Raw genomic sequence first — 19,156 nt, forward strand, 5'->3', positions numbered from 1 at the left:
CACTAACCACACCAGGCCTGATTACTTCAGACCCGTTGAATCAAGCAATCACTTAAATAGAACCTCTCTGACAAAGTAGGCTGAAAGATCTCAATAAATAACACACAATCCGACGATTTGAAGAAACTCAAGAACAGCTGAGAAACAAACTCATCGACATCTGTCAGTGTGGAAAGGATTACAAAACCTTCTAATGCTTTAGGACTGCAGTATACAGTGAGAGCCATTATCCACAAATGGAGAGAACCTGGAACAGTGGTGAACCTTCCCAGGAGTGGGCAGCCTGCCAAAATTACTCCGGGAATACATTAGCAACTCATCCAGGAGGTCACAAAAGATCCCAGAACAAAATCTGAAGATCTTTAGGCCTCACTTGTCCCAGTTGAGGTCAGTGAGAGGTCAGACTCTCTACGGAAGAGTCTCAAACAGAAAAGTACTACTGACCAGAAAGATTACAAAGGCTTGTCTCACATTTGGCAAAATATCTCTTGGTTTATCCCCAAGACTTTTAAAGTTATGGAGTGACATATTCAAAGTCTGGACTCAAATCAGTGAATCAAGAATCATGATCTCAAACAGGCCATTAATGCTCGAAAACTTTCCAATAAATCTGAATTTCAGCAATTTTGCAAAGACGAGCGGGCCAAAGTTCTTCCACAGCAAAGTGAAAAACTCATTTCCAGCTATTCCACGCATTTGATTGCTTGATTCTTGGTGGCACAACCAGTTATCAGGTTTAGAAGGCAATTACTTTTTCACACATGGCTCAAGGATATATAAACAGGCAGTTTATGTCCAGGTCAGAGTGGGAATAGTGAAAAAAAGTTGTTGCAGGTTGGAGATTTATTTATTTTTTGGCCCAAATGACCTTTTCTAAATGTAGCAACTTAGTGCTGGTGCATTTCTTTAAAAAGAGGTCAACAACAAGAATAAATTGGACGTGTGAAGACAGCAGTCCTAGATGAGACTCAAACATCTTTCTTATTGGAGGTCCTGTCATTATGCTACCCAGTGTCCAAACATGCTCCTTATGTATACATGTGCTACGTGTGATAAAATATAATGAGAAAGTGTGCTGACCAAGCATCAGTACATCAAGAGTTGGGAGCGAAAGATGTTGAATGGCACTTCTTTTTCTATTTGTCACTACAAAACCTACTTTTAAGCCACTCAGGTTCTGAGGAAGCAGCTTGGTAACCCCACAATTAAGCCTTGATGAAGGGTAGACTGCTACCAGGTATTGACTAAATGCAGTTTCATCTATCCTCTGACTGTGGAACAATGGGCGGCCTACAAATATGGCCTAACAGCAGGGGACTACAGAACAGATGCTTTGTCATTTGGACTTGTCTCATTAATTTACTGTTCTTTATTGTAGTACAAATGCTCAGTTTGTGAGCACACATTCAGTGACCACATGTGAAGAAGAGTGCAATCAGCCCTGGGATGTTATGTGAAACAACAGATGTACAAACGGAAGTTTGCATTGTTTGGTCAATTTATTAGGTACGCATTTTCAACTACTTGTTAAAGTAAAGCTAATCAGCCAATTACATGGCAGCAACTCAATGACCGTAAGCATGCAGACGTGGTCAAGATGAGCTGCTGAAGTTCAAACAGAGCATCAGAATGGGGAAGAAAGGTGATTTAAGTTACTTTGTGCTTGTTGGTGCTGATCTGAGAACAGTCTCAAAAACTGCTGGGATTTTCCCCACACACCCATCTCTGTCTCTGGGGTTCACAGAGAAGGAACTGGAGATATCCAGTGAGCGTTGGTTCTCTGGGAGAAAATGCCTTGCTGAGGTCAGGGGTTACAGAAAAATGGCCAGGCTACTTTGATCTGATAGGAAGGCAACAGTAACTTAAATAACCACAAGTCACAACCAAGGTATGCAGAAGAGCATCTCTGAATGCACAACATGTGAAAGCAGGTGGACTACAGCAGCAGGAGACCACACTGGGTGCAACTCCTATGAGCTAAGAGCAGGTAACTGAGGCTATAACAGTAAATAACATTGTGACATGTGGATAGTAGGATCAGACTGTGGTGCAGTCAACATGAAAGCACGGATCCATTCTCCTTTGTAAAGGATATTTTCTTGGCACACTTTGGGCCCCTTAGTAACAACTGAGCAGCCTACCCGAATACTGACCGTGTCCATCCCTTTATGACCACATCTGCACCCATCTGCTGATGGCTTCATCAAGCAGGATAATATGCTAAAAAGCTCCGGTCATCTGAAATCAGTTTCTCGAACATGAAAAAAAGAGCTACCACTAATGAAAATGTAACCAAAAAAATATTTTTTTTCCTGTTTCCAGTAATCTCAGTGTTTCTCATACCATAGTATGCTCAGTGCCCCAAATTAGGCCTGAAAAAGATCACATCTGTCCTGAGACTTTCTTCGTGAGAGAATCTGAAACAGCTCATTTCTAATTCTTAGAGCATATCATTCCCAGTGATTCAGATTCTCCCCTCCGTGCATACTGGTACTCTGGTCTGTTTCAGGTCCTGTGCCATGGCCCCTATAACTTTTATACAAACAGAATAATCTCATAACATGCCAATCCAAACTGACAATCACAATATGATTTGCATTCCACAGCTGCCATAATAGCAGTCCATATTTGAGACTGGTTTCAAACATCTTAATTTAAGAACTTAGTCTCAGAAAATCATGCTTATCCTTTAGCTGGCCTGCCCTGTCTTTATGAATTAAAAGTATTATGATGTCACTGATTGGATCCAGAATTAGACATACATAAATACGGGGAAAAATGAAATAAGAATACATTTAAAAAGTCTAAATTTTGAGTCGCATAATGATATAATTTTAGATATTGGATAAAAATCTATATATCTAGACATTCAAAATATAAGTTAAATAGATTAAAAAATATATTTCTATAAATACATCTTGCCTGGAGGGTTAAGGGTAAAATGGAGAACTATCTGCATCGTCAAAGGCAGAATGGACATGATAAATGGTGAAAACATAATGACACTGCTTCTCTGTTCACCCATTTCCACTTGCAGCTATGTGTTCTTTTTGTAATGGCACTAATTAAGCATTGGAAAAGTGTGAAAAATGCCCCAATTTAGATCCTGTTAAATGAAAACAGGCAACAAATTTTCCCATCTGCTCACAGAGCTCTTTGAGGAACATTTCCAAGGTGTAAATCAACTCTTTTGAATACAAGCAGAGAGCCATATGTTGTTGTTGCTGCTGGATTTACAGTGAAGCCTGGGTGAAAAGAGCAGCTCTTTGACTCTGATGCAAAATAGCCTTGATTTACAGCAAATATGCTTTTGAAAGCCGTATTAGGAAGTCCACAAATTCTTCTTTATTTTCTTTAACTAATTCTTAAAAATATGTAAAGTCTGCATTGTCTTTGATGATGTTTTTTTTTTAAATAAAACACTTGCAATTCGAGAAGCAGTATAACAAACCTCTGACCGTTTGACCTATTAAAACATTTTAGCCTTTGAACAGTTGTGTATGAGCTGAAATCAAAGCATGACTTGTGGCCGACTGAGTCCAAGCACTCTGCTGAGAACTGATAAGATGGCACACATTCAAAGTCTAGTGCAGATTGCCATATTGAGAGGAAAGAGGAATGTGTTTGTGTGTCTGTGTGCGTGTGTAATGTCTAAATGTACAAAAATCTGGGTTAGCATCATAACAAATGGAACGAAGATATGAGCAGGCAACAGATTACTCGTCCTTCCAGTCTCTGACAGCTTGAAACATCATTTCAAACATTCAGTACAACGCAGAGACAAATAGATAAATCACACAAGTGATGTTTTACTTTTAACACGTCGATGGCGGACTGCTTAAGAAATGATTTAGGCTGTAAAGGCTACAATGGCATTTTTCTCACTGGAAACATACAGTACGATATCACAGGAAATACCAGGAATTTTGATAGAGGTCAAAAGCCTCTGAGGGTGAGTGGAGCATGGCAGAGGTTGTGAAAAATTGACTTTGATCATCAGTTGCGTTCCTGAGATATGAGCGCAAACCACTGGCTCCACAGGAAGCAGGGCGGTACCTGAGTCAGGGTAGAGAGAACAACACAGAAACGCACACAATAACTCACAGTACATTTATAGAGATCAAGCATCATCACATACACATAAAAAATGAGAAGCAGGAAACGTTAGGATTATCCCTCACAGCAAGCGCTGTGTCTTTAGAAGCCACTACTGCGTGTCATTAAATGTTCCTGTTAAAGGGAGGTTTTTCCTCCCCACTGTCGCCGAGTGCTTACTCACAGGAAATCAGGTTGGTGATGGTTAAAGTTTTTTCTGAAATAGTGTAGCGTCTTTGCCTTACAATATTAAATGCCTGGAGGAACTTTACAAAATAAATGTCATTATATAAGTAAAAACAAAATTCAAATGACATAAAACTGAATAGGAAAACACAAAAACAGCAAACTCTCATTCTGCGTGCAGTACATTTGTTTGTTTTTTGCCACATAATGCAAAATTCCCACTACAACTGTAAGTGAACAAAACCTTTTGGCACTGTGTATCAGACAGTAAAATATATTCCTTTGTAGTCTGAACAAAAACAAGGGTGAAAAAAAATCAAAGTAAATTTTTCAGTTTGTACACTGAATATGAAACAAAACTCTGACTCTGAGGTTTGACTGTTGGCTTTATTCTCCAATTTGTTGGTCGAACAGTGACATCAGATCAATAGAGCTGCACTTGTGCACTATACTGACTTTCAAACACAATAATCAATATTTAAACTTTGAGAATTTAGTGAGGAATAAAAAATTTGTCTATAGTGGGTTCACTCCATAAAGTAGGGACTATAAATCTTACCCACTTGTCCAAATGTGGATGTGAAATTCTCTTATTTCAACTGTCTGAGTGGAAATCTTGAGCGGGTTGGTAAGGACATTACTTTTAGTGACCTCCAGTTCATCCCATGTATCATTACCTCAAACATTCTCTAACAGGCTCGTCCAAATATCTCCTGCGTTAGTGCGGTCTAAAGTCGGTTCTGCATGACTGTGGATTTAGCTCTCTTATAAGGAGGAGCAGGTGGGCTGGATGAGATTGTAGCTTTTCTTTTTTATAAATTTAATAATAAAGGATGTGCTCTGACAGCTGAGCAGACTCACCGTGACTAGAAACAGAAATGCTGCTGCCCGTAGCCAGACTCCTGAGTCGATATTAGACCCAAGTTGCTAATATAGCTTTGGGGCTTTTTATCTAAACTGCTCAGCTACTTGGTTTGATGGACAGTCAGTCTCACTGCTCAATGCCAACCGCCATATTTTCTGTGATCACATTCATGCCTTAGCATGGAAATGGTGAACAAATTCAAATAAATACTGATGGGGACGGTGATACTAACTCTGGTGAGCATTTCTGCTACTTAGCTCAAACTATAGCTGAGTGCAGGGATGACGTTGAGAAAGAAGAAATCTAATTTGAAGCAGCTATAAACTCTGACTAGTCCTTTCCTTTCCTTCCCAATGTCGCCAAAGTGCTCGCTCATAGAGGGTCAAATAATTATTGGGTTTTTCTCTGTATTTGTGTTATTGTAGGGTCTACCTTATAATATAAAGTGCCTTGAGTCGACTGTTGTTGTGATTTAGCACTGTATACATAAAATGAAATGAATGGAACTGAACTCGTCATACTGGACACTGCATACCTCACATTTTGGTCCAGAGCCACTGTTCAGTATGAAAACAGGAAGTACAGTGCCTCAGTGTTGTAGGGTCAAATGAGGGGACGGGTGGGCATGTGTCATGTCTGAAGCATGCCGTACCTATTTTACAGCTTGTTTTTTTGTGTGTGTTTTTTCTATGAACATGTATTTTAGAAGCAAAAAATTTAAAAGCATTGAGAACTTTCACCAACACTCACTAACTGGCTCTGTTATTAAGGTAAATTTGACACTTTTTTTGCAGCACAAAGGATCTAAGAATAGAAAAGTTGTCTCTTCAGTTTTTATCCATCCATCCAGCAATTTTGTTATCTGGTGTGTAATCATCATTAGGGTCTTTTGGGGGTGTGGGGGTAAAGCTCTAATGCTTTTTGAGCTACGCAGACACACATGGCCTTTCTCCAGCATGGGTACGGACTCTTAGCCCTATTGCGAGCACTCAAACTAATAAGAAGAAAGAGGTGGAAACCGACCAATCTGAAGAGGTCTCAGCTGTAATTATGGGCCTCTGAGAGTGCTCGGCTGCCTTGTGTGATATGAAAACTAGTGAAGTTTCTCCTAAGTTGCTTTTCATTCAATGCATGATTCAGTACTTCTTATTACAAAATGTGAAAGAAAGAAAGTGCTACTGAATTTGCACGCACCTGCAGGATGGGCACTTGGAAATAGGCAATCATTTGTTTCAATCTAAGATGATGTAGATACCACTATCAGCAGGAAGCTTTCATCATGCAGGAGAGCAGTATTCCAGTACCAGCAAAACTAGATACTGTCTTCTATAAATATGCATGTGAATCCACACACCACAGCATCCTGGTGTGGTATGTTTAGGTGTTGCTGATTACTTTTCGCCAAGACATGTTTGAGATTCATCCTGGAGACATGTATTAACTATGTGTCACAACACGCTCTGTTGCTACACTAAACAGACCGGTAGTTTGGGGTTGATCGTTTTCCATGCAGGGTTTGTTTGGCCTCTCTGTGACCCTGCCTCTTGACCTTTCCTCTCCTCTGGGCTCCCTAGTGGTTTGTGCAGGCCCATCTTTCTACTTCAGCTATGCACACCAGGCCTGGAGAAAGCAGCTGCAGTGCCACTGGGAAGCTTTACCGCTTTGCCTGAAGGCACTCGGATTTTCACACCGGTCAGTATGGTTTGTCGGTGCCTGGTGGCAGTTTGGATAATCTCAGTGATGTGCCACTGTTTTACACTTATGGCATGAAAGAGAGGCTTATTCTGGTGTGTAATAACCGGTTAGTAATAAACAACATAGCTTTTATCCCCCTACCTCCAACACGTGTCCTTTTGCTTTGTTTTGTTTGTTTCTTTGGTCAAACTTTATTTGCCCATAAGCCCATCATCATCACCCTGGTGATAAAAAAGCACTGGAGCATTTAAGGCTTGTACACATGCAGCGATCATGCAGAATTCGTGACCACATATACGCTCTCTGGTGGAGACTGTGAGCCCATCGTTATGTTTTTGCGGTGTGGGTGGAGCTGTGCAGTAGGTTCAGACCTGCTGTACCAGCTCTGACTCTGGGATTTGTTATGAAGGATGCCAGCAGTGGAAACCCGTCGCATGGAAGAAATATGTTTACATTTACCTAATTTGTTTTTTGTAATGATCTTTAAAAATGGCATCTAAACTTTATAGTTTATTAAACATTGTGTACATACACGTTTAAGTGAGTTTAACACTAATCACGAGTCAGTCTTTGTGGATGTAGTTTTTGCAGGGGCTTCTTTTTTCCCCATCGGTTTTATTTTTATTTTTTTATTTAGTTTTGTTGCCTTTTACTTTCCCTTCGCTTGACCCGTGATAAATACTGACAGTGTGAACGGCTGCTTGGCAACCTTACTGGAAAGACAGAATGAAAGGAGACTGAGAACGACGCGTGTCACACTGCTTTCTTCAGAAAACTTACTCCCTTACTTCTCTTTATGGCGTTTCAAAATGACAGACTCTAACTTGAGGAACGAAAGCAACCATGGGCTGTTTTTCACTTCTTTTAATGGATCTGTTTCGGACCAGATGTTACCAAATGACAGCATTACCACATGCAGGAACTTCACAATGGACTCACAGGTTGTCGGCGTTGGGATCTTTCTCTCCGTTTTTATTTTGGTGGCAATTGTTGGGAATATTTTGGTTATCCTGTCTGTGGTGTGCAACAAACAGTTACAGACCGTCACCAACTTCTTCATTGTCAACTTAGCCATAGCAGACCTCCTGTTGGGCATTATTGTGCTGCCCTTCTCTGCATCTCTAGAGGTGCTGGGATGCTGGGTGTTTGGCCGGGTTTTCTGTAACATCTGGGCAGCGGTGGATGTGCTCTGCTGCACGGCATCAATCCTCAGCCTCTGTATGATCTCCATCGACCGTTATATCGGCGTGAAATACTGCCTTAAATACCCAAGTATTATGACTGAGAGAAAGGCAGTCGCTATTTTAGTCCTAGTGTGGGTATCATCTGTTGTGATCTCGGTCGGTCCGCTCCTGGGATGGAAGGAACCGCCGCCTGTGGACGAAAGCATCTGCAGGATCACAGAGGAGCCGGGATACGCGCTCTTCTCCTCGCTTTTCTCTTTCTACCTCCCGCTTATGGTCATTCTCATCATGTATTTTAGGGTGTACGTGGTGGCCCGCAGGACTACTCGGAGCCTGGAAGCGGGAGTCAAACGCGAGAGAAATAAGTCTATGGAAGTGGTCCTGCGGATACACTGTCGCAGCGTGCTGGAGGACGCGCGTCCGGCGAGCTCAAAAAGCAGCAAAAACCACCCGTTTCGAAGTTCGCTCTCCGTGCGGCTGATGAAGTTCTCCAGGGAGAAAAAGGCTGCGAAAACCCTGGCCATAGTGGTGGGGATGTTCATCCTCTGCTGGCTGCCCTTTTTCTTCTTTCTGCCAATGGGTATGTTTTATTTATCGATCTCTTTTATTTTTATATAATCGTTTCTTAGCATTTCATGCTGGGTCATGAGCTGGGTCCTGCGTAAAATAGGATTCAGTCTGTTGCATTTCCACCAGACTCCTGCCAAAGACGGAGAATATGACTTCTTATAAATGTTCCTCTCCTAAATGCGCTTTTAAAAAGTTTCTATCTTTAAGAGCAACAAACACGCCTGTTTCGGGCCTGCTATGATTTATGATTTTACTCCTGAACTGATCATGTGTGAGATGCACATCGGTCCAAAATAAAGCGTTCTGAATAAATGGGTCGTGTTCAGTATAAGAAATTGACGCTGTGATTGAAAACGTTTGCGTCTAAGAGGCTCCTCTTGACAGCTGCGCAGACTTTTATAAAAGACTCGAAATTCTGGTCGCAAAGGAAACCTAAATGTATGAAATTCCGTGAATTTTAATTTAAGAAAAACCTTTCACACTGTTAATAAACTCTGTCAAATTGGCGTTTGGCCTAACAAAATAAGAAAATTGCGTGTTCTGGATTGCATGCGCAGCTTATTTTGGGAGCTATGCCAGGAAGTGATCAAAATTAAGATGCTATAATGCTACAAAAACCAATTCTTTTGTCAGGAAAGGTCAGCTCTGCAACATGACCATTAAAGTGGTTTGTTTTCATGCCTGTAATTTTTTCATGACTGTAATTATTCCTTCACATGGCTAATATCACATTTTTCAAAGAGCAGTCATAACAGACTGACATTCTTCACTGATGACCAGTTCCAGCGGCTACTTACCTTGGTAAAAACTCAGACAGGCATGATTTTCAAGAATAAACATTTATGTTTTATTGTTGAGCATATTCATTAAGTTGACTACGGTACTAAGAGAGTGGGATGTAAGATTCAAATCAGGCAAAGAGATCTTCTATTCCCCTGCAGATGGTTGAAAAGGCCCTCCACTGAGGGTGACCAATTCAGTCTTTATGACAACACATAAATCAAACCGAACGAGCACATTTTACAGTGGAATCAAATGGAAATAGCTTTAAATTTAAAGACAAAACTGGACATAAAGGTACACCTTAAAACACAAACAGAGGCAATATGGGTATTAGCAACAAAAAGAATGACTGAAATGCAAAACTGAATAAATAAAGAGTGCCTACGTAGCAGGATTCAGGCTAGATTTGCTTAGACTAATAGAGCTCTGGTGCCACATGTTAATGGTGGCACCACAGATTTTCATTTTGCATATATTTCACATAATTGATTGTGAGAGCCATTGAGAACAAATGGCCAGTATCTTACTGGGCAAAGCACTAACACAGCACTGATTCTTGCTGCACCTCTCCTTTTACAGACTGGAATTATTAGAGCAAAGCCTGCAGGGACACACGGGGTGCATGAAATGAAATTGGTGCTACTTATCATTTTATTCACTTAATGGGAAAGAAAGGGGCACGTTTATTTGTATGCCTAAATCAGACAAACTCCATCCTCAGCATGTGATTAAAAATGACAGGAATGAGATTTAAAGGTTTAAAATGTTAAAAGTCAGTACACATTTCATTACACACATTATTAATCAATTTGTGCACCTCAAGGCAGTCTCTAATAATAGTTTTAATTAACATTACTGTAATGATTGTAATAATTTGACTTTGTGATCACGTTATTGCTTTTAGGAAAGGTCATACAGACTCTTAAATCTAAAATGGTGACACTAAAAATCTGCATTCAAAGGCAGTTCAGCCAAAAGGGATCATTAATTATGTCTGGTGTTATCTTGAGTTGTTTTATTTTTTATTTATGATACCTGGTGAATGTTAGAAAGGTCTCTAATTTGCATGATAAAGGAAGTCAGACTATCAAAACACTATTATCTAAACTAACGTCTGCTGTAGATTAATGGATGACCTGCAATTTGGTTTTTAAAGCATAATAAAACTCTGAACTCTAAGAATCTAGTCATCGTGCTGTAAGCCATCTGGTTTGCAAAAACCCTTTGAGAGATGACCTCAGGCCTCCTCAAAGGAAGTATTTTTAAACATTAAGTTCCACCAGGGATCAATAAAGTTCTACACTGTCAATTTATCCCCATGGGTGGCTGCCTTTTATTTCCCAAACCACTCACAGATGAGTGTGGGGCCTTAGCACCGCTTGCTAACCTACACTCGGTCAGTCAGACACGGTGATGTTGGTCCATCGCAGAGACAGACATTAATAGGTAACTTTTTGCCGAAAGGCAGAGCTGTACGTTCAGCTCATCTTATACCAATCAGGACTTTTCTGTGTGATGATCCAAATCTAGATGGAATCCTCTGACTCATTTCAACCTATATTAGCACACCAGACCCATTTTATATTGCCAGAAACTGATGAAATAAAGAGGAATGGCCTGTCAGATTTCTGTTTAAGGCCGTTTCTTTCCCTCTGTAAAAGCCAACCACGACCACTGAGGTGGTATAATTAACTAGTTCTTCTTTCAGGCTTAGCAGAAAATGCTTTTTTTTGTTTTTCAAAAATGCACAACTGATTTTAAATATGTTCACCCACTATTGTTTAATAGACTGAAATTGGTTGTTGTAAATGAGGAAGTGCACAAAAAATCTGCAGTCTCTCTGAAGGCCAACAGGTGGCGATAGCTGTGGTTGCAAAAGGACTTCTGGTCCTACTGAAAACCATGTGAGGACATTGTTCTGATTTGACGTCTGTAAAGAGTTTCTTGTTGAGTTTATGGACTCAGTCACTCGTTTTGGATTAAAAAATATTTTGTAATTGTTTCATAATTCTTGGTCATGCCATTTTTAAAAAATTGTAGCTAATTTGTGGTATGAGACTACATATTTATCGGCTAACAACAAAAACCGCATGTCATTAGGCATGTGGTTTACCAGTCAGACCCACCAATCTTAGTCACATACATTTTTTTTTGCAACCAAGATAGCTGGGGTAAATGCTCATCTCAGGTCTTCAAAACGTGACACAACATTAGCTACTTTTACTGTCTGCGATTCTGACCAATAAATTATCTGAGCTAGAGACCTCTACTGTCCAAAGTCTGTTAAAACATCTCAGTAACACATTAACAAAACCCATTGTTATGCTGTGTGACTGGCCCCTTCATCATCATGAAAGTATTGTATTAACCACATACACACAGTCATGCTGCTGTAAATACTCAGCTACACCTTATTATTAGCCCCTCTTGTGATAGTCGTTATTGTGGGGGGCATTTGATAGTGATGACCCATTTTAAAATATTTAAATTAGTTGTGGACTCCGGGCGTGATTCACAAGCAGATTTGATTAAGCAGGAAAGTAACGGGAGACGAGCAATCAGAAAATCTAAAATTTTACAACTAATGTTAACTACTAGTAAACATTTACTATTGCTACAGTCTGTAATATTTGCAGTTTTGTATTATGATAATATGTCATTTGGTCATTAATATCATACCATAAATCAATCATAGTAGTTAGAAATGTGTACAAAAAGGGGAAGCACTCAATTATTCTGACAGAAGTCCAAAGAACAAAGTCCAGAAAAATGTTTTAGATATTATGATGAAACTAAGTGAGTAAGTGCAGAGGGCATCCTCTATTTGTACACAGGTACGTTTTAATACAGGGATTTTCCACTTTTGTTTTCAAAATCTCCATCAATGTGAAAACACATGAAAAAACAGCAAAACCAAGCAGTCTGACATCAAAAACTGAAATACAGGCGCACATCTTTGATGTTCCAAGATAACATCCTTGTTTTCCTTGTTGACATATTAATACAGAAACGTCATTGTTGAAAATCTTCAGGCTGGAAGAGGTTTTCAAAAGGCCCATTTTCAGTGGCCTAAAATGCTGTTTAAAAGTAGAGGAAAGGTCACAAATGCAAAGAAAATTTATGTCTTCCAGAATATCCAAGTATGTGTGGACAGGGGCTTAGAGTCCATATGCAGTCGTCTTTATTTGGTTTTGGTTTTTTCTGTCAGTGAAGCTGAAGATCTTATTTGACCAGAGCGTAAAGTAGCCAAATAGTTTTTCAGTGGTTATACTTGAACCATATAACTTATTGAGTGTCTTAATAAGTTGTTGGGCGGCCATGTTTTTCCAGAATAAAACTATATCACTCTTTGAAATAGACTTTGCAGACCACTGGCAGTATACCTGAGTACAAAAACAATTTTGACAACGGGTATTCCTTCATTTGATGTTCTGACCGTGGTGATAAATTGTTTAAAATCTCTCATAAGTGTTCAGTTTCTTTGGCTATACTCTCCCACTGTCAGCCAACTCCAATGCATTCTTGAGATCCCCTCCCAGGCATTTCAACCCCCATTCACACCTTGCTTCAGCTGACCTCAGAAGATCACCTCACAGGGTGGGGCAAGGTCTCATATTAGTTTCACGCTTGACCCCCAGTATGGCAATGACCCACGCCTTTTTTCACACCTCAGCTCAAGTAATGACCTCATGACCCTCAGCACCATCTCCAAAGGCCACAACCCCCACTGGAGGTTAAATATCTGGGGCTTGCCAACATTTGTTTTTAGAACTGGACAAGATCTTCACAAACCTAATTAAATCCAGTTACCTTCGTTTTCAAGCTCCCAAGACTATCTTGATCTGGCTGGCCGAGAGCCTGCACAGATACAATTCACATTGTTTTCTTGTCAAAACATTCAGACAACCCTTATTGATGGAAGAATGGTCATACTGGAACAAATAAAGGTGATCATTATGAGCAGCTGTGTTTTTTTGCAATGAATCTGAGGGCACAAGTGGACAAAAATCAACTATGCCAACAAAATGCCTTTGCCCAACATCCACACAGCATAGCAGGGCACCTCCATCCCCTCACTTTTAAGGTTTCAAGTTTTTCAGTGTCTGTATATCTTAGCTGTTGGTGGCCATATGTTGAGTTTAAGCTTTAGAAAAGCGTAAAACAAAATACACTAATATACAAAATACACAAATGAAAAAAGATTGCCATCTCAGAAGCAATAAAACAAATACATAAAAAATATACCTGTTGTCATGGTGTTTTGGCTGTGCGTCAGAGCAGTGAATCACTTGCTGCCTGCCTCTAAAGGTGATGTCATTTTAGGGACATAATTCAAAAAAAAAAAACCCCTCCCCCTAATAAATTAATAAACCTAAGTCTTTAATCCTGAGTGAATTTGGGTGGGTAGTGATGAAAGCAAAATGAGACTATGAAGAAAGTCTCAACTTTGTTTCATCATCCACTTCTTTTAATATAAGTGCATTCTTTCTGTTTAGTGGTCAGTAATGTCAGAGCAACTCTGAGCATTACACACAAGCCTCTGTGCAGTACTAAGTAGAAAAAAAAAGGATTTCTGGGATATCAGTGCAGACTTGACATCATAGCATTGTTAAAGGTTGCCTCTGTGTCCAGGCTCGATGCCATGTTAAATCCCAGGCCTGGAGAGAAAGAAGAATAACGGTAAAGAAAGAGAGAAAAGCAGCTTCCTCTGAAAAATAAGGGTGTCATCGGACTATTGTACTAAAAATAGCATTGGGAGTATATGAGCAAAGCAAAATGCCTTGTGCTGCTAGTCATCTGTGCAAAAAGCAATTTTCATTATGAAAAACTCTAATGTTCTCATTTGTTAAATTACCAGTGTGTAATGTCATATGCACAAAAGCTAGAAAACTTCCATATATTCCATATTTCTTAAATATCTATAATCCCCACTACAAGAAATAATAGAAATTCCCTTCATTTTCCATTATTCTAAATAGAGTTGATAAATTGAATATTTAGAGGTTATCCATTCCAGTATTTCACATCAGGCAAAACCAATAACAAACACAGACAGAAACACCAGCAGAAACAAAGACGATGTGCTTGCATTAAATGGAACATTTCAAAACTTTTATGAATCATTGTGCTAAGCCTGGTGTGTGTCCTTGGAGCATGGAAAAAACATTTTTTAATAACAATGTGTATGTTTCACCTGACCCCTTTAGCGAGAGTTTCCATCACAGGAAAAAGCCCATCTAATATTGTGTTGGCACATTTCATGTAATCAGTTAACATCAGTTAAATCCATTCAAGAAATCTGTAAGTACCAGAAAAATCTGCTTTCATTGTGCATGGTATTCAAGCAAAAAGAAAAAAAGTTCTGTGCCCTGAGGCTTGTGGGTGAAGCATGTTCTATAAATATCTGCCCTTAAAATGTCAGAACCTCCTTTGCTTCTATTAACAAACATAAGCAAAAAAAACAAACCTGCAGGTGCACAATAAATCATTAAAAAGATCCTGCCGTCAGAGTGCAAATACATATACACATAACATAATAGTATATCACAGCTGTGCATAGATGTGTGCATTTCTTGCAGTATATATATATCTTTGTTAAATTAAGATTATTCCATATAATTATTTTGCTTTATTATTACTTACCTATTATTATTTAGTATCCAACCTGACTGACAAAATGATATACAGCATCCAACTGTAAAAATCATTCATATTTATTAAATTTATATATTTTGCATGTGTATAAATTCTCTGACAGTACTAACTTTTATCTTCAGCGGCTCTTTGTAGGATATTTGCGAAAATATTTGTTCTATATTGTTCATTTACTTTATGGTAACTCACACATCTTCCTGATGGCTTCATCTCCTTTCAGGTTCCTTCTTCCCGGCACTAAAACCGTCTGAAACTGTGTTCAAGGTGATCTTTTGGTTGGGATACTTCAACAGCTGCATCAACCCCATTATCTACCCCTGCTCCAGTAAAGAGTTCCAGCGGGCTTTCACCAGGCTCCTCAAGTGCCAGTGTTACCAGAAACGTAGGGTCCTTCGCCGCTTCTATGACCAGAGATGGCGGACTGCTGTCAAGGGAATGACAAGGGATCAGAGAGGCGATTATAAGCCTGGCTACGCTGTGCACGAATCCTGCGGCAGCTCTTTGCTACACACAAGAAAAGGACATGCACTAGGTTTCAAGAGATGGAGTCTGTTTCCACCACTGCGAAAGTCCTCCTTCCAGCTCAAAGAGAAAGTAAATAATCTGTCAAATAAAATTAAGGGAGGGACGGGAAAATGCAACACACCTGCTGTTGGTCGAATTGAAACGGTGGACACGGTGTCTATGGGGATTTACAACTCTTGTGAGCAGAGTAGCTATCAGTTTTATGATCTGGCAGAATGCTATGGCCTGAAAGAGACTGACATTTAGACGGTCACCAAAGAGGCTTTTATTTATTTTCAAAGGGCCATATTGGACCGACATGTAAGAAAGACTGTGATAATGCATAATATCAAAGAATCAAGGCACGATTAAAGCTGAGAATAATGGGTTGATCCTTGCACAAACAGGCAAAAAAAAGAAACCCTTATCCCAATCACGTGGGTCCCACCATGTTTATTTGGATGAAACTTCTAGCGAACTGCTATGTCCCAAATGACACATTTGGGACATGGGTGCGAAATAAGCAGTAAGTTGGGACTTAATACTTTTTCGCTTGAAGGCACTGGATGTGAAGATTTCATAGCCTACAGCTGACAGCTGGCAAGTTTTAAGAATGTAATATTTTGGGAAAGACAGTTAAGATAAGGCTGGATAATTAGTATTGTTGTATGTTTTTCTTACAGTTTTGTATCAGGCAGTTTTGATGTCTTTAAATGTTAGCCAGCTCACACTGTGTGATAAAGACTGAGAGTAAATGGTTTGGTTGGCATGTTTTGTGATTTAACAAAAGACAAAGAAGCAAAAGAACAAATACCTGTACCGAAACAAAGTTTTCAATCTCCGCGAAAGTAAAATCACAAGTGCATTTTTGTGTTGGTGCCACAGTTTAATCAAATGTAAAATTTCATATTGAATTATGATCATTAATCTGCGCCTCTGTTTCTTTTTTTGACAAGGCATTGTAAAGACGAGTGGCCAACGTTGGCAAGTGAACAGTAATGTCAAGTTGTGTTTTTTGGGGGGGTTTTATGTTTATCAGATGAAAGGCAAAAAATGTAGGAGAGGAAAAAATGTGGAGACAATAATTTCTTTATTGTTTTATGCCTTCCAGTTACGTTACGTTATTTGATTCATGATTAAAGAAAAATATCTCCTTCATCCAGAAGATGTCACTGTTGCTTTGGTTGTTTTACCTTGTGCACCTATTCATCTTTAAGTAAAGCTAAATGCTTTTGGGATGACTGGTTTTTAGTAGAAGTGAATCTGTTGGAAATAAATTAACACCTGCATTTAATGAAAGCGGTCAGAACAGCAGTAAGAATATGTCTACTGACTGAGAAATACAAATTACAAAAAGAAAAAGAAATACAAAAAGATTTCAGGAAAGCACAAACACACTTTCATAAATCTGGAATTGGAGGCAGTGCACATTAATAGAGAGAAAGGGAGCAACTCCATGAAGACCAATAAACCACAGTTGATTCCTGTTAGAAGCCTTACTAGAAATTAGGTATATAACCTTAACTTTACTGTATTAAAGTTAGAAAAATCACTTAAAAGTGGTCAAATGTGTTATATTGTTGAATATAATTAAAGACAAAACTGCCTTCATCACAGCTTTCCCTAAATTAATCTTTATTGATTTATTCAGAAAAAGCTTTGGTAGCTCATTCTCAGAACAGCAGCCTCAGATTTCTTCTTAGACAGAAGATTTACAGCACAGGAAAATAAACAATAAAGGGGAAAATGGGACGGGTACATTTCAAGTTTGTTATTTAAGTTATTAGGCTTAGCAAAACATCTACGTCCGTTTGAAACGATTATCAACATTAACAGACTGAACTGGACTTAATAACAGGAGTCCATATAATTTTAGTAAATTATTCTGGTGAGTATCAGCTGCGCTGGGTATGTAAATCGGGCCATCCAGCTGCGGTGCTGATCCGACGCCACTCTGCTAAAAATCCGGAAAAATGTCACTTGATCAAGGAGCAGATCTGCGTCAGATGAGATCAGCTGACTACGTGTGCGTGCGCTGTGCATATAAAGAAAGTGGTGCGCAAAAGCAGGGTAGTGACATAATTGATGCGCATTATAGATATTTGAAGCATGTGTACCTGCACATGCATGCTTATTAACCCACGGGTACTGTGGAATATATTTTTTACTCACCTAAAGCGCTCGTGCTCTCGTCCACTCCCCGAAAAAAATTAGCAGCTGTGCGGTGTCTGTGGCATCGGTGCTCTCATCTCATGCGATGGAGTAAAAATCAAAAGCACAGCTTTATCAGACAGTTGCAGTTTAATGTTGGCTGACGAGTCTTCAGTGCGTCGCACAACTGGATTTCTGGACACGCTGACGTTGGTGAAGTCCTGCACATTATTTCGGTGACTTTAACGAGGCCGTGTTTTATGAGGTCTCCATCTGAAAAAGCCTTGCCATTTCTTGCAATGAGTTGGGCGACCTCATGCTATTGGAGCCTTTTCCTGGATAATTTGAGCACGAAAAAAATACTGTTGCTGACCTTGCAGGAGAGCTACCCTTTGCTTTAATTTCTGCTCTCGCTCAGCACCAGTGTAGGATGCATAGGCCTGATGTTTGGTTTCATAATGATGTGGTACATTATACTCTTTCATAATTGCCATAGTTTCAGTGCAGATCAAAAGACACACTTCCCCTTGAATTCTTTGAAGAAATATTCTCCCACCGTGTCTGAAATTTTCTGCACTCACTTTCTACCTTTCGCTTCTTTGGTTCTGCCATGTTTAGTAACTTGGGGTAAATTTCTTCTGTGATTGTCCATTTTGGTGGAGCAACTGCCTTGATCAACAGCAGCGCCCCCTGGTGTTAAAATTAAGAAGTGCAATACACTCAACCAAAAGTTCGGGCCAAAGTGCGGGCCATATTCTATTCTATTTATAAAATTACTTGCGGGCCAATTAAAAATGGACCGCGGGCCGCAGTTTGGACACCCCTGTTTTATGTGGTCATATAAACGTTTCTTGGGGCAGGGATAGCTCAGTAGGTAGAGTGGTGGCCCCATGATCGGAAGGTCGGGGGTTCGATTCCCCTGAACAGCTACCCTGAGGTACCCCTGAGCAAGGTACCGTCCCTACACACTGCGCCCAATGGCTGCCCACTGCTTCACTGAGTGAACGGGTTAAATGCAGAGAGCGATTTTCCCCACGGGGACCAATAAAGTACACTTTCTCTTTCTTCTTGCAATTTCTTAAACTGGACTTGACTTTGTTAATAGCAGCCTATCAAAAACAACACAACATGTATTCCCATTCCCATTTTAGCTGAATCTACAAAAAATGCCAAAGATAACAAACACAGGCTGACAGCTATAAATCACTCTGCACTGACCTATGAATCATTCAAGTACAAAAAGGCACCTAATTCACAGGATGAACCAGTGTTGGGTTTACACATAAAAGACAATTTAGCAAAGAACCAGAGATAATTTTATTATATCTTTAGGTGCTTTATTACCAGCGGTACACATATCTTTTGTTTCCAATTTTGTAGGTGAGTTTACAAAAAATAGTAACGATGACACAGTTTGGCAGATATAAAATAATATTTTACATCAATGAAGTGAGTCAGTGGGGCTATT

At 39.6% G+C, this 19,156-nt stretch overlaps 1 protein-coding gene across 1 annotated transcript; it reads left to right on the forward strand.

Annotated features, from left to right (window-relative positions):
* Positions 1 to 7,332: 7,332 nt before the first annotated feature.
* Positions 7,333 to 16,635, forward strand: adra1d (adrenoceptor alpha 1D). Its single transcript, XM_005741071.2, has 2 exons — positions 7,333 to 8,605; positions 15,254 to 16,635. Exons 1-2 carry the CDS (start codon positions 7,651 to 7,653, stop codon positions 15,802 to 15,804), a joined length of 1,506 nt encoding a protein of 501 aa, XP_005741128.1. The 5' UTR covers positions 7,333 to 7,650; the 3' UTR covers positions 15,805 to 16,635.
* The last annotated feature ends 2,521 nt before the right edge of the window (positions 16,636 to 19,156 follow it).

Source organism: Pundamilia nyererei, unplaced genomic scaffold, assembly GCF_000239375.1.
Source record: "Pundamilia nyererei isolate P.nyererei 1_Seehausen unplaced genomic scaffold, PunNye1.0 scaffold00107, whole genome shotgun sequence".
Taxonomy (NCBI): domain Eukaryota; kingdom Metazoa; phylum Chordata; class Actinopteri; order Cichliformes; family Cichlidae; genus Pundamilia; species Pundamilia nyererei.